General features: G+C 45.0%; 1 protein-coding gene across 1 annotated transcript in view; it reads left to right on the plus strand.

Annotated features, from left to right (window-relative positions):
- The first annotated feature begins 221 nt into the window (after positions 1 to 221).
- Positions 222 to 13789, plus strand: part of EML4 (echinoderm microtubule associated protein like 4) — a 197411-nt gene continuing 183843 nt past the window's right edge. Inside the window, exon 1 of the mRNA XM_015416014.1 lies at positions 222 to 335. Within this exon, the coding sequence (XP_015271500.1) occupies positions 311 to 335 (25 nt within the window). The 5' untranslated portion in view covers positions 222 to 310. The remainder of the gene's footprint in view (positions 336 to 13789) is intronic.

Here is a 13789-nt window from a genome sequence, read left to right on the forward strand (position 1 = left end):
AAGCAAGAGGGCGCTGCGGGGCGGGCCTGAGAGCGGCTGCAGGAGGAGTGGGAGCGCTCGGCCGTGGTGGCTGGTGCTGCGGGAGACGGAGCACGGGGCAGGCAGGCAGGCAGGCAGGCAGGCATTCGGTCTCACCACACTCAGCCGCTGGCTGGTCTGGTAAGGCCAGAAGGACCATGAAGGGCGCCCATGCCCCGCGCGCCGAGGGTGCCGCTGCTCTTCCGCGGGTGAATGAGCCTCCCTCGGACCGCCGCCTCCTTTCTCCAGCGCTGCCGCTTCGGGGTCGGGCGGCAGCTTCTCTGCTCCCAAGATGGACGGTTTCGCCGGCAGTTTGGGTAAGTTGTGATGCCTGGAGCGGCCAAGCCGGTCAAGGGCGACGCCGCATGCAACAAGCATGTGTGCCTCGGGGAAGGAAGGAAGGAAGGAAGGCACGTTTGTTGGCACTAGTACGCCCCCCCCCCCCATCCGTCTCATCGGACGTGGGTAGGGGCTGCTGGAAAAACGCACCAGACTGATCCTTGCAATATGTTGAGGGGGAAGTTGATGCAGTCACACGGATCCTCTTCCCACTCACCTCCCCCAAGCTGTCAAGCTGCCCCCGGAACTGGGAGGCGCTGCTCTGCCTCTCCTCGATCAGCCAGGCGACCCCTTTGGAGGACACCTGAGTGAGAAGCACAACATGCCTTTGACTGCCTTGAAAAGGATGGGATTGACTTCATGCCGTTATCCATCTCTCCCCCTTCCCCTCCTTTCACCCAAGTGTGCAGATGGATCTTGGGCCAGTAATGCATCAATTTTGTATGCTCGAGTCTTCTTCCTCCTCCAGATTCCCCTTTCTGGAAAGCAATCAAAGAACTGCATACACCTCATTGTTTGCTTACAGGCTTGTGTGTTAAGGAGTTAACGTCATGCTGCCCAACCTTTCTTGATAGAGTTTGCCTAGCCTCCAGAGTCGCAATTTGGATTCAGATGGGGATGGCAGGAGGGTGAGGGAAGCTTTTGGGTCAAGGGAAACATTCCTTTGCCTGCTTGGTCTGAGTTGAACGGGTTTCTTCCTCTTTTAGTGGCTTAGCTGGCCATAGTAGCACCTGTTCTTCTGCACAGCCTCTGGGAAGGGTGTGTGCGTGCGTGTGCTGGTGGAGAACTAGAGAGATGATTGCATGGCAGAGGGGAGGGGGTGAACTTGTTATTTATCCTTAGGCAATGTTAGCTAAAGCGGTCTTTCCACTTGGTTATGTAGTCTCAACTCCCTTTGGTAGTATTCCTGAGACTGCTCTTTGATTACATAGTGGCATTGCACAGTCCTAGATTAGAAGATTAGAATGCAACGATGTGTTGGTTGCATGACTCAATCTGGGTCGTATGGGTTCCCTATAAAAGTGGGAATGTGTGTGTTGGATTTTAAGCATGGCACGAGCAGGTATGAGATGGTATGAGAGAGCTGAGGCTGTATAGTCTAGCAGAAATGCTGCTTTAAGTAATGTTGCTGAAGGATAAATAATTTCATTTCTACCTTTCTGCTTATCCCAGCTGTGTTTTAAATCTTTCCTTGACTGCCTACTTCATAGAGGAGCCTGAAGTAGTACCATTGTGACACACAGATCTACCCCTGCCAAATTCAGTTGAGCCTTCTGACATGCTTCTTCTGGGAAGCCAGATTAAGCTTCCTACCTTAAGCTCCCACTTTAATAGCTTCCCAGAGAGCTGAATGCAGTATTGTACAGATGCCATGGCCTGTGATGCCATTTTCTATCCTGCTGTGGTATAGTGGCCAGACTTTCTTCCAGATGTTTGCAGCACTTCAGAAAAGATCAACTCTGCTCCCAGGAGTAGAACTGGTGTTACTGCAGCGCATATATGTGTTGTTAGAACCACAGGCTATAGCTCAGTGTCAGAGCCTCTGGTTTGTATGCAGAAGGTCCCAGGTTCAATCCAGGTTCAATCCAGGCATCTCCAGTTAAAAGGATCAGGTAGAAGGTGGTAGACCTCTAGTACTAGAGAGCTGCCACCTGTCAGAGTAGACAATAGTGACCTTGATGGCAACTTTATGTGTTATAATAAGTCAACTTTATGTGTTCAGGTGACAGGGTATGATTACCTGCCATATCATGCTCCTAGTCATTTGCCTTTGTCCCAATGGTTGTAAAACTTCATATTTAAGTATCTGGAAAGGATGAATGCATATCCCCATATATATTTAGCTTATTTAAATGTACAGGTACAGAGAGAGGGGAAAATGTAATCCTTTAGTACAGGACAGGTATGTATATGTGGCCCTTTAAAACCAAGCAGGAAGTGAGGCCTAGGGCTGCTTCTACCTGTAGGTTTTGCTTTTACACACACCCGCCTCCTGTGATTTCATGAGACTTCCACGTGACATCACCATGCAGCCATCTACCCTCCAGGACTCCCCAACTTTACTGCATTTTTAAAAACCTTCTTCTGTCTGATCTTTTCTGAAAGATGAGTGTGGTGAGGGTAGTGTGGATTTCTGCACTTCCCTGTCCCCATTGGTGCCATTTCCCCTCCTACCTAACTCCCCCCCACCCCCGCTACCAGTGAGCTGTTTCTAGATGTTTTTAAATCAGTAGTAATATTAGTCTAGCTTCGTTATGCTGTAATGAAGTAGCTACTAGTAATAATTTTAATAAAGTGCTGTCAGGTCGGGGTTTTCAAGGAAGGAGAATGAGCAGAGGTGGTTTGCAGTTGCCTTCCTCTGCATAAACTGTCTTCTTTGATGGCCTCGCATCTGAAAACTAATCATGGACAACCTTGCGTGGCTTCTGAACTCTGACCAGCTTGGGCTAGTCTGGGCTATTTTGGCTGCTGATGTAGCTGTCCCCCCTCCCCCCCCCCTTTCAAAAAAGCAAGCAATGAGTGCTCTGGCAGGGGAAATGGTGGACATTATTTATTTATTAGGGGATACTGTTGGAAATATGAGAGTACTGTTGCTGCTGCAGCAGATGCCTCTACTTCTACAATAGCAGTGAGAACAGAGTAGAGAATTGTCCCTGTTTGGAAGCAGCCCTAGTGCAAGGCTGTATCATATGAATGAATCCTGCCATTTTCTTAGGAGTGCAATTGATCTTGACACTGCATGCAATTCAGTTTGATGGTTTAGAAAATTTTACCATTGCTTTGACTTATTGTTAAGTAGGGATGGTGGTTGTAATTAAGAATTAGGGTAAAGAAAGATTACAGCCCCCCCCCCCAAGAATAGAAGGGTGGTAGAAAGAGCAAGCTATATACTGTATATTCTTGTCCCCCCTTTCATATCTTGTAAATGGATTTTTCTGGATTTTATGTTTCAGAATCTGCTTGACCGGTGGTGACACTGGGACTAAACAGACTTTAGTGCTGTGAGATGTGAAACTTCTCTCAGATGCTCTCAGTTCACTTAAGATATTCTTTGCATGCAGGCTTGCATAGTTTTCAAACCTTCAAATGGTTAGTTAACAAAAATGTGAATCCTGGATCAAGGGAAATGTCAGTGTTGTGTTAGAGTTAAAGGGGAGTTGTTCCCATTGTGCTTGAGAAATTATCTCTACATAGCCTCAGAATGACCTGGCAGAGCATCTCCCCGTTCATTCTTTTCTCCCCCCTTCCCAGTCCATGTGATCAGATTTAATCTTCATGGAGCTTTATTTTATAAATCATCTTATCTCTTTATGTAAGGATTGGTCATAAGTATAGTTGTTCTAGTTTGTTGGACAAAGACCCAAAGAACAGAAATGCAGATGTTTGACACTGAGAATACAAAGAATGCCTAGATGGCCTTTGTCACTTGAGCTGCAGGTTGTATGTGCTTCATCCCTTTTGAAAACAATCGGACTTGAATAAGTCATTCCAGATTTATCTCCATAGGTTCAGTATTTGAACAGAGGCTGCAAAGCCATGGTGGATTGTCTGAAAATTGCTGGTGGGGATTTGCAACATGTAGTGCTTCTCCTATCCTGCTTAGAGAAAACTAAAATGTCAGGGAAAATACAAGACGATAACCCTTACCCTTATTATGCCACTTTTCTTTGTGCAGGGATATTTTTCAAATAAGGAGGAGCATTTAGTATTGTGACTTCTCATCTGCAGTCAGTAGTGGTACATCCCGGTCTGCCTCAGAGACAGCTTGGCCTGTGGCTGCGATCAGGGGGAGGCACAATTTGCAGTGTGCTTAAAAGGGACTCCCACTGAGTTCAGTCGGACTTACTCCCAAGTAAGGGCGTTTCACAACTCCAACATTAGTGGGAGAGTAAGCTTTACTCAGATACCAATGCTTCCAATGACATTTGTGATATATTACTCCAGGCAGTTGGTTGTAGAGGCACAATGGATCAAAACTTTTTGACAAGGCGAACGTACAACTTTTAGATCTGTCTCCTGAGTCTCTTGCTTCAGTTGTATCACTAGATCAATGTGCCTTTCTTTTAGTACTAGTTCTATGTTTACACTTCTTTATCTTCCCCCCACTGCTGTTGCAATAATGGAAAATACAAAAATGAATCTATTGTCCTGATTAAGGAAGAAGAACCCTTATTGACAATACACATAGGGTGCGTTCAGACAGGGCGTTTCAGCCGGCATAAACTGTTCCGGTTGGAACCGTTGCAGTTTATGCCGTCTGAAACGCGATCACACTTACCTCCCTCACAGTGGAGCCCATCGCTGTATGCCCGTCCACACACAGCGGGCATCGGCGGTTTGTTTGTTTCTTTTACTCAGTTTGCACATGCGCATAGGCAGCCATCCACAGAATGGCAATCTTCGTGCATGCGCAAAATACTCCGTCATCTTTAAAGTTTAGTTTAGTTTAACTGGCTCGCAGTTAAAAGCCCTCCTCTGTCCCAGCTGACAGTTTGAAAGCAGCCATTTTTAAAAGGCTAATTGTAAACTGCTTTCCGAGGCGGCTGGTGGGTTGAATCCCTCCTCCCGCTCCCCCGCCGCCGGGTCTGTTTAGATCTGTCTCTCTTTTACTGCCAGAATTTGAACTTAGGTCTTTCCTGGTCCAACCCAAGCGAGTTCACGGGTCCAGGGATCAAACTCCAGCTTTGCTGAAGCCCTGGCGCAAGTTTCCTCGGGGTTGCACTCTCCGACCAGCAAGAAGGAGGCGGAGATCTGGTTGCAAAGGCTGGAAAGAGGTCGCTCGTCTCTGTGCCAAGAGCCGCAATTCCCTATTTGTGTTTTGAGGGAAGGGGAGGGGGGGGGAAAGGACAATGGCTACAACCCGGATCAGTCCTTTGGCGCTGGAAGAATTGGGGGGGATGGAGCTCTCCTCCCCCACCCTCCCAGCGATGGGGCCAATAAAGGCCGGAGGGGGGAGGGAGAGCTGGCCCGCCAGCCCCCGCAGGCACTCTTCCAATGCAGCGTCGCTCACTTGTCACCGGGAGCAGGAAGCAGCAGCAGCCGGTGCCGCGCCGCAAGAGCCCCGAGCGCAGCCAGCCGGCCAGCTGGGCAGCCTCCCCGGGACAAGGTTGGGAGGGGGGCGGGGCGCTCCCGGCGCCTCATCAGGCCATGCCCCCCTCCCCCCTTGCAGCCGGGAATCAGGCTTGTTGCAAAAAGAGGGAGTCCTCTCGCTGCGCCTTGCAGACTCTTCCTAACACAAAGTTAAAAGTTTAAAGAGCAAACTGGCCTCCCATTAAAGAGCAAATGCTAAACTAAGGACCTTTTCTTCTTTAAAAAAACAAACGCTGGGGCGAAGCTTCGTCCAAGCGCATATCACCTACCTTTTAAAAAAAAATGGCGGGGGGGGGAAATCGGAAGCCTCGGGGTTCTGAAAGGAAGGGGCTCTGCAAAGTTGGAGAGCGATCAGACAGGGAGGTAAACCGATTACAACCGTTGCACTCAGGATACCACCACTTCAGGACCTAGTGACAGAATGCAACGGTGTAAAGCGCTTTACAACGGTTAGGAACAGAAGGCAGATGTTCTACGTGTGAACGCCGGTAAGTACACTGATTGCAACCGGCACCTATACCGTTGCAAACACCACATCTGAACGCACCCATAGAGTTATCAGACTGAACTTCTGCTTTCCGTGTTACATCTACTTGAGTAGTGGTAAAGAATGTAGCAGGAGATCCAGAAAGTCCCCTCCTCAAATAATCTAACCTCAGCCCTGAACTCACTGAAGGGATTTTGGCAAGCTTCTGTTTGGGTCTTCCCCCCCATTGTTCAACTAATATTTATAATTTATAAACATTAGTTGAACAATGATCTTTTAAAATTGTATTTGTTACCTGTCTTTTCTCTCCAAAAGTGGGTCATCATAACAGGCCCATAGTGCCTGTGAGGCCAGCGGGGTGATACCCCTTCCTGAATCTGCCCTGTCATCTCCTGGGTGCCTCCACCCATCCCCCATGCACAGGGGATCCAGCCGTTTCCATTACCTTTCTCAGCTCTGAACCTGAAAGCCTGAAGGGGGCCCCACTTCAAGGGGGTGGCGCACTTGGACAACTGTACTTTCACCATCCTGAATAATTTGGTGTCATCTGCAAACGTGGCCAGTACACCCATTCACCCCTAATTCCAGATAATGTATGAATGAATTAAATAATACTGGCCCCAATACCGATTCTTGTGGGACCCCACTGTTTACTTCCCTCCATTGTGAGAACTGTCCATTGATTCTCACTCTTTGTTTCCAGTCATTTAACCAGTTTTTAATCCATAAGAAAACCCATCCTCTTATCCCATGACCGCTAAGTTTACTCAGGGGTCTTTGGTGAGGTACCTTGTCAAAAGCCTTTTGAAAGTCCAGATATATAATGTCTACCAGGTCACTGTTGTCTACATATGTGTTCACTTCCTCAGAGAACGCCAAATGGTTGGTGAGGCAGGATTTCCCTTTGCAGAAGCTATGCTGATTTCCCTCAGCAGCCCTTGTCCCTCTATGTGCTTAATGATTCTATCTTTGATTATGGTTTTTACTAATTTGCCTGAGACAAACGTTAGACCGGCTGACCTGTGATATTCTGGTTATTCTCTGGATCTCTTTTTAAAAATTGATGTCACGTTTGCTATTCTCCAGTCTTCTGGTACAGTGGCTGAATTTGGTGATAGGTTACATATATGAGTTAGTAGATCAACGATCTCATATCTGAGTTCCTTAAGAACTCTTGGGTGTATGCCATCAGGACCTGAAGACTTATCAGGTTTTAATTTTCCCAGTAGGTCTAGAATGTCATCTCTGGTCACCTCAATTTGGCTCAGTTCTTCAGACTACCTTCCTGAAAATAGGGGCTGTGGCATGCATATGTGCCCCACACTTTCCACAGAGAACACAGAAGCAAAAAATAATTGAGCTTGTCTGCCTTCTCTCCATCTTATTTTAGCAATACCTTTAGTTCTTTGTCATCCAAAGGCTCCATTGCTTCTCTGGTTCATTTCCTATTCCAGATAGGTTTTTAAAGAATGTTTTAGCAACCTGCTCCTCAAAAATCTCTTTTTGCATGCCTAATTATTGACATTCCCCCCCCCCCCCGCGCCTTTCGCCGTCAATTCGTTGGGCGGACCTTGCACTTTTTAAAAGAAGCCTCTTTACTTTTTATAACTTCCTTGACTTGCTTTGTTAACCAGGCAGGCTTACTTTTAGACTTGGCAGTACCTTTCATAACCTGTGGAATGTGTTCTATTTGGGCTTCAATTAGTGTGGTTTTAAATAGCTTCCAAGCATCCTCTAGGGATATGACTCTCTTGTGTTTCCCTTTCAACTTCCTTTTTACTATTCCCCTCATTTTTTAAGAGGTATCTTTTTTGAAATCAAATGTTACAGTATTGGACTTTACGGGTAACTTTCCATTGAACTTAATAACATTGTGGTCAGTGTTCCCAATTTGTGTAACAACCTCTACATCTCTCACCAGATCTTGAGATTAGCTCAGAACCATGTCCAAGATCACTACCCTTCTGGTTGGCTCTGTGATTACCAGTTCCAGTGCACAGTCATTTATGATATGTAGGAATCTCATTTCTACAGTGTGACCTGAACACGTTTACTCAATCAATATGAAGGTAGTTGAAGTCTCTCAGTATAATAACATTATCTGCTTTAGTAACCTCTCTTATTTCCTTCTCCATCTCAAGATCTGCCACAAGGCTTTGATCATGTGGGCAATAGCACACCCCCACTTTTAACTAACCCTTAGTGCTTTTATTTCCACCTATATTGCTTCTGTTGGGGAGTTAATTCCCTTGATGTTTTCTAGCTTATTTGATTCTATGCCCTCTTTGATGTACAATGCAACACCACCACCAACCCGTCCCTTCCTGTCTTGCCTGTAGAGCTTATACCAAAGAATGACTGTACCCCATAGCTTTCCCCCATTCTACCATGTTTCTGAGATACCTACTATATCTATACCGTCATTTAACACCAAACACTCCAGCTCCCCCATCTTGGGTTGGAGACTTCAAGCATTGGCATATAGACACATACAATTTGTTTCCTTCTCTAGTAACCCTCACCTCCCTCGGCCCTTTAATTTCCACATATGGCCTTCAGTCGCCATCGTGCCCTCACTCCCAAGTTCTATTATGTTCCTATCAATATTACCCTGAGTGTTTATGCAGTCATCCCTTTGGACTGACTCATCTCAAACCGGAGGCTTTCTAGCTTCTGTCCAGCGTTCCCCTTGGGATTAGTTTAAAAGCTGCTCTGACACCTTTTTTGTATTAGTTGCTAGCAGCTTGGTTCTCTTATGGTTCTCTTATGGTTCAAATGAAGCCTTCCTCTTTTGTACAGGTTTGGTTTGTCCCAGTAAGTTTCCCAGGGCCTAACAAATCTAAATCCTTCCTACCAGCACCACTTTCTCATCCACACATTGAAGATTTAGTTTTATACCCTGCCTTTTACTACTGAAAGAAGTCTCAGAGTGGCTTACAATTGCCTTCCCTTCCTCTCCCCACAACAGACACCCTGTGAGGTAGGTGAAGCTGAGAGACCTCTAAGAAAGCTGTGATTGACCCAAGGTCATCTAGCTGGCTTCATGTGAAGGAATAGGGAATCAAACCCGGTTCTCCAGATGAGAGTCCACCACTCTTAACCACTACACCACACTGGCTCTCAGCTTTCACCCATCATCTGTGCCTGTCTAGCTGGCCCTGCATGTGGAACTGCAAGCACTTCTGAGAATGCTGCATGGGAGGTCCTGGCCTTCAGCTTTCTGCTTAGTCATCTAAATGTTTCCTTCAGGACCACACAACTACATTTCCCAGTGTCATTGGTGCCAACATGCACCATTACTGTTCAGTCCTCCCTAGTGCTATTTATCAACCTTTAGACAGCATGTGATGTCCACAACCTTTGCACCAGGCAGGCAAGTCACCATGATGTCAAAATGCCTGTCTCAGACCCCAGTCCGTATATTCTTAGTAATCAAATCACCCACTACCAGAAGCCCACCTCCCCCCAGCCCCCCAGGGGTATCCTTGATACAAGAGGATATCAGTCTGTCACTCAAGGAAGGGGTCCCTTCTAAGGGATCGCATCCCTCCTCCTCAGACTGATGCCCTCTGACCTCGAGACTCTCACTCTCCGCAACAGCAGAAGAACTGTCAGCAGAGGAGTGGGACTGTTCTGGTAAGTTCCTGAGGGTCTCTTCCCCAAACCTCTCTCTCTGCCTCAGCTTCTCCAAGTCGGCAACCCTAGTCTCAAGGGAATGAACCTGGTCCCTGAGAGCCATGAACTCCATGCAGTGAACACCCCCCCACAATTTCTACCCAGTGGGTAGATAATCATACATGTGGCACTCTGCAAAACTCTGGATAGCTCCTGCTCCCCTGATACCGTATCTGTGGCAGGAACAGAAACATCTATACCGTACTCTCTTGCTAAGCAGCAGATCTAGTATCACAGAAGATGTCTGGTTCAGTTTTACAGCCATACTCTAAAACCCATAATGATAGTTTCATCTTGGTTTTTCTGGAAAAAGTTACTTATTTCAATAATCTTGAGTGTGAGCCACACTGTCTAGGTTTTTAAAATGTTGATCCTGGCAGTTGGGGCATCTGGCCGAACCAAATTGGTGAACCGTAATTGACAATCTGCTATTTAAACTTGGCTTTCTGCCTGTTATTCCATCCCTTCTTGAATAATTTTCATGAGTATTTTCATCCTTGCGATCAAAAAGGCACACATGAGGAAATTATGGCTGTATTCCTTTTTTTTTTCTTAACAAGATACTGTGCCTTTGGGGAACTCAAGCAAAGATGATGGTTAATATTTATAAGCAGCTTTATTCCAGTGTTGGGTTGATCAGCATATCAAAGAGCATTAATTCACTTAACCCCTTAAATATCTTTCTCCTGCCTTCCCAGTATGCCAAAAGAGAATACATTAGATTATCTTTTTGTTAAGTACACCGCTGGCATATGAAATGTTGGTTAGAGATTAAACCTTGCTATTGGTAAGGGATTATTTTCTTGCTTTATTCTCAGTAAAAAATACTCCATAAAGCACAATAGCTTGTTAGCCTTCTCTAGTTGTTCATCCAGTGCAGAAATTAATGACTTTTGTACTTGATTGGGCTACGTACCTTTGTGTTTCATGAGGAGTTCTTCTGTGTGTCAGTAGTTCTAGTGGTGCTCAACACCATAAAAAGAAGCTTACATGTAAAAAGAATTGTGGCTAAGTTGCAATAAAGTCTGTGACCTGTGCTAATGTCCTTGCTTCCTAATTGCATCTTGTATCATTTAGCAGGCTCTGATTTAAATAAAAAGGGAAGAATCTGGGATTGAGTTGAATTTTCTAAAATAAGTAAAAGTAGGAGAAAAGGGAGGCTTTGGGAGAAGGAGTGATGTTGCACAAAAGTGCCACTATATGTTCCTTGCGTCTGCCCCATTGCTGCCTTTTTACGATGGCAGCTATGGTCTCCGTGGCTGCTCAGTGCCTGTTTCCCCCCCTCCCCATTTTGGCCCCCTCAAATTATAGGCAGGAAGCATTGTTTGCAGTCTTATTTGGCATTGCCAGGACATGGGAGAAGAATGCTCTTCCTGTAGACAGGATGGTGAAATTGGTTGTTGTGATTTAGCACCACCAAAAATAAAAAAATCCCAAATGCATTTTCCAATGGAGATTAGAGAACAGGGCATTCTTACAGATATTGGTGTTTCCGCTCCTCCTCTCTCTGCTGAGGGCAGTGCTCTCTTTTCTCTGGTACTGTTCAGACTTGATGTCACACGTGAAATTTTTAGCAGTAATCATGCTTGGGATCTTGAGATCCTTTTCTGCCAGTGGAACTGTTGTTGTTCAAGCTTGTCCTGCAAGAACTTTTCATGGGGAAATTGGACAGTATGCAGAGAATCTTCTGCATGTGGGAATAGCATTTTACATTGCTAATTGTATACTTGCTTGGTGTAAGAGCTAGCTCAGTAGTTATCTTTGGGTGCACCATTTTGGATTTTGTCTGTCTGTGGGTTTGGCTCTGATGGTATACATTTGTTGTGTGTAACTGTATGAATTTACTGTGCGTAGTCTGTACCTGTTAATATGTAGTAGTTTGAGAAGCACCTTGGGAAGCTGAGTCATATGCTCTAAGTGCATTTGTCTAACATCTTTTCAGGAAAGCTGTGAATTTTGCCGACTAATTAACTGTCTGAGAATAAGGCCATTGACATGGATACTCTGAGCACGTGTTTTCCCAGTGCGGCAAGCCTTTTACAGAGCCAGTTGCCTCCTTAATAATTCCTCTTGTCATTGTTATCTGAATGTCAAAAACGTTACTGCAGATGGTGCCCCTGCAGCGCAACTGAAATACCTTCCAAGCGTGTCTCCTGCCGTTTGAAATATTTGACGCAGCTGTCCTCTGAATTTGGACTTTCTTGTGGAAACTTGTGAGATCAAACAAATACACTTCTACACATAATTGCTGAAAATTATTAGAATAAGTACAGGACTGTGTGTAGCCTGTGGGAAAGTGCTGTAGTATGGAGAGTTGAACGGGGAATGTGTATATTGCTGTCACAGCTGAAGCAATTATTAACTTTCTCTAATGGAATCCCGAGAGACCTTAGTGCAGGGGTTTCCTTCGCCTTATTTCTAATGGTCTTCCAGAAAACCTAATGGAGGTTACGCTTAAAATGGACCCCTTGGGCAAAATTAGGTTGAACCAGTGGATAGAAAGTAAGGCTTCAATCTGTGGGGCCTGTGTTCCAATTCTACAGTCCTCTCTGAATGTGTTGTTTGAACTTTGCTTTTTCCTATGCCTTGATTTCCCCCCTCCAAATGATAGGACTGGTATCAGTGACTTGTTTTGCAGGGTGGCTGTGAATGTGAGCAAAAAGTTTATTTTACTTTCTAAATTATACGTGAAATCCACCTTCCACTGCACTCTGATTTGCTGGCTCTTGGATTTTGCGTGTTCTTCCTCCTCCGAGTGAAGGATTTAGTCGTATCTGCAGCAACAGCCATGTCTTGTGGGGGAAAAAAGTTGGCTTTACATAATTTCACAGTAAAACAATGCATTTGTAGTCATCAGAAGCTCATAGAGGAAAACAATTTTCTTAGATTATTTGCAGAAAAAGCCCAATTTAAGCTTGAATGTGTTTATCTTACTAACAAGGGAAGCAGCGATTTGAAATACTACAGTAACGACACAGAGAACTAATAGTGAGCTTGAAGGATGAAATAAAGGCATTGTTGCAGGTAGAGGGTTTGAGGTTCATAGGAACCCCCCCCCCAAAAAAACCCAAAAGCTATGTGATGGATATAATTAGGGGTGTGCACAAAAAAAATCAGTATTTTTTGGGTTCCAGTATGTTGAACCCCCAAAATATCGATATTTTCTGATATTCCCAAATTCCAGTATCCGTATGGTATTGGTATTTGGGAAATATTCAGGATTGCTGATTTTTGCAGCTCCATTATATCGAGGATCATTATAGTCAATGGTTCCCATAGGCTATAATGGAGAATTGATCTGGGAGGCTCTGAGCAGTGTTCCCTCTAAGCTGAGTTAGCGTGAGCTAGCTCACAGTTTTTTGGCTTCCAGTTCACAGATTTTTGTGTTAGCTCAGGAAGGATGGCTCCAGAGTAAATTAATTTATGCAGTACCCAAATTGCTTGCTCACAACTTTAATGCCAGTAGCGCACAAAGTAGAATTTTTGCTCACAAGACTTCACAGCTTAGAGAGAGCATTGGCTCTGAGGGGACTGTTTGCAGCAAAGCTGCCAGTGCCTCTCCTCAAACCCCCCCCCCCAAGATTCAAAAAGATTGGACCAAGGGATCCAATTCTGTGGGTCTCATCAAAAGGTGCCCCCATCCTCCATTGTTTCCAGTGGAGGTGAAGAAGGCGTTTAAAGGATTGTGGTTCCACACTGTGGTGAGTGAACTCCAAAGGCCACACTCTAAAGGCATTTAAATGGACTGGAGCCCTTTAAATGCTCTGTAACTGTGGCTATCTGGCAGCTCTGAAAAATCTCAAATATTTTTGGGGTTTTCTTGGGGTGGCCATTTTCCGAAAGCTGAATCACCAGCCCCCGCAGTGATCAGCTGAGAAAATACCCGATAAATACCAATAAGGTATTTACTGGGTGTTTTTTCAGCTCTGTTTCGGCACGCCCTTAGTTATAATAAAAAGGTGTTACATGGCTTTTGGACTTCTGTCTTTTGTTTAGCTGATGCAATTCACTTTTTCATGTGTTAGATCATCCCCATGCTTTTATATATATAAAAAATTATGGTTGCAGCAAATTACTATTAGAATGCACATAATTTCCTATGTTACCTAGCATCGACATCCCCTTAAACAATTTTCACATTTCTTTGATTTATTTTTTATATATATATATATATATATA

The sequence above is a fragment of the Gekko japonicus genome, unplaced genomic scaffold (genome assembly GCF_001447785.1).
Source record: "Gekko japonicus isolate JY-2015 unplaced genomic scaffold, Gekko_japonicus_V1.1 scaffold159, whole genome shotgun sequence".
Lineage (NCBI taxonomy): Eukaryota > Metazoa > Chordata > Lepidosauria > Squamata > Gekkonidae > Gekko > Gekko japonicus.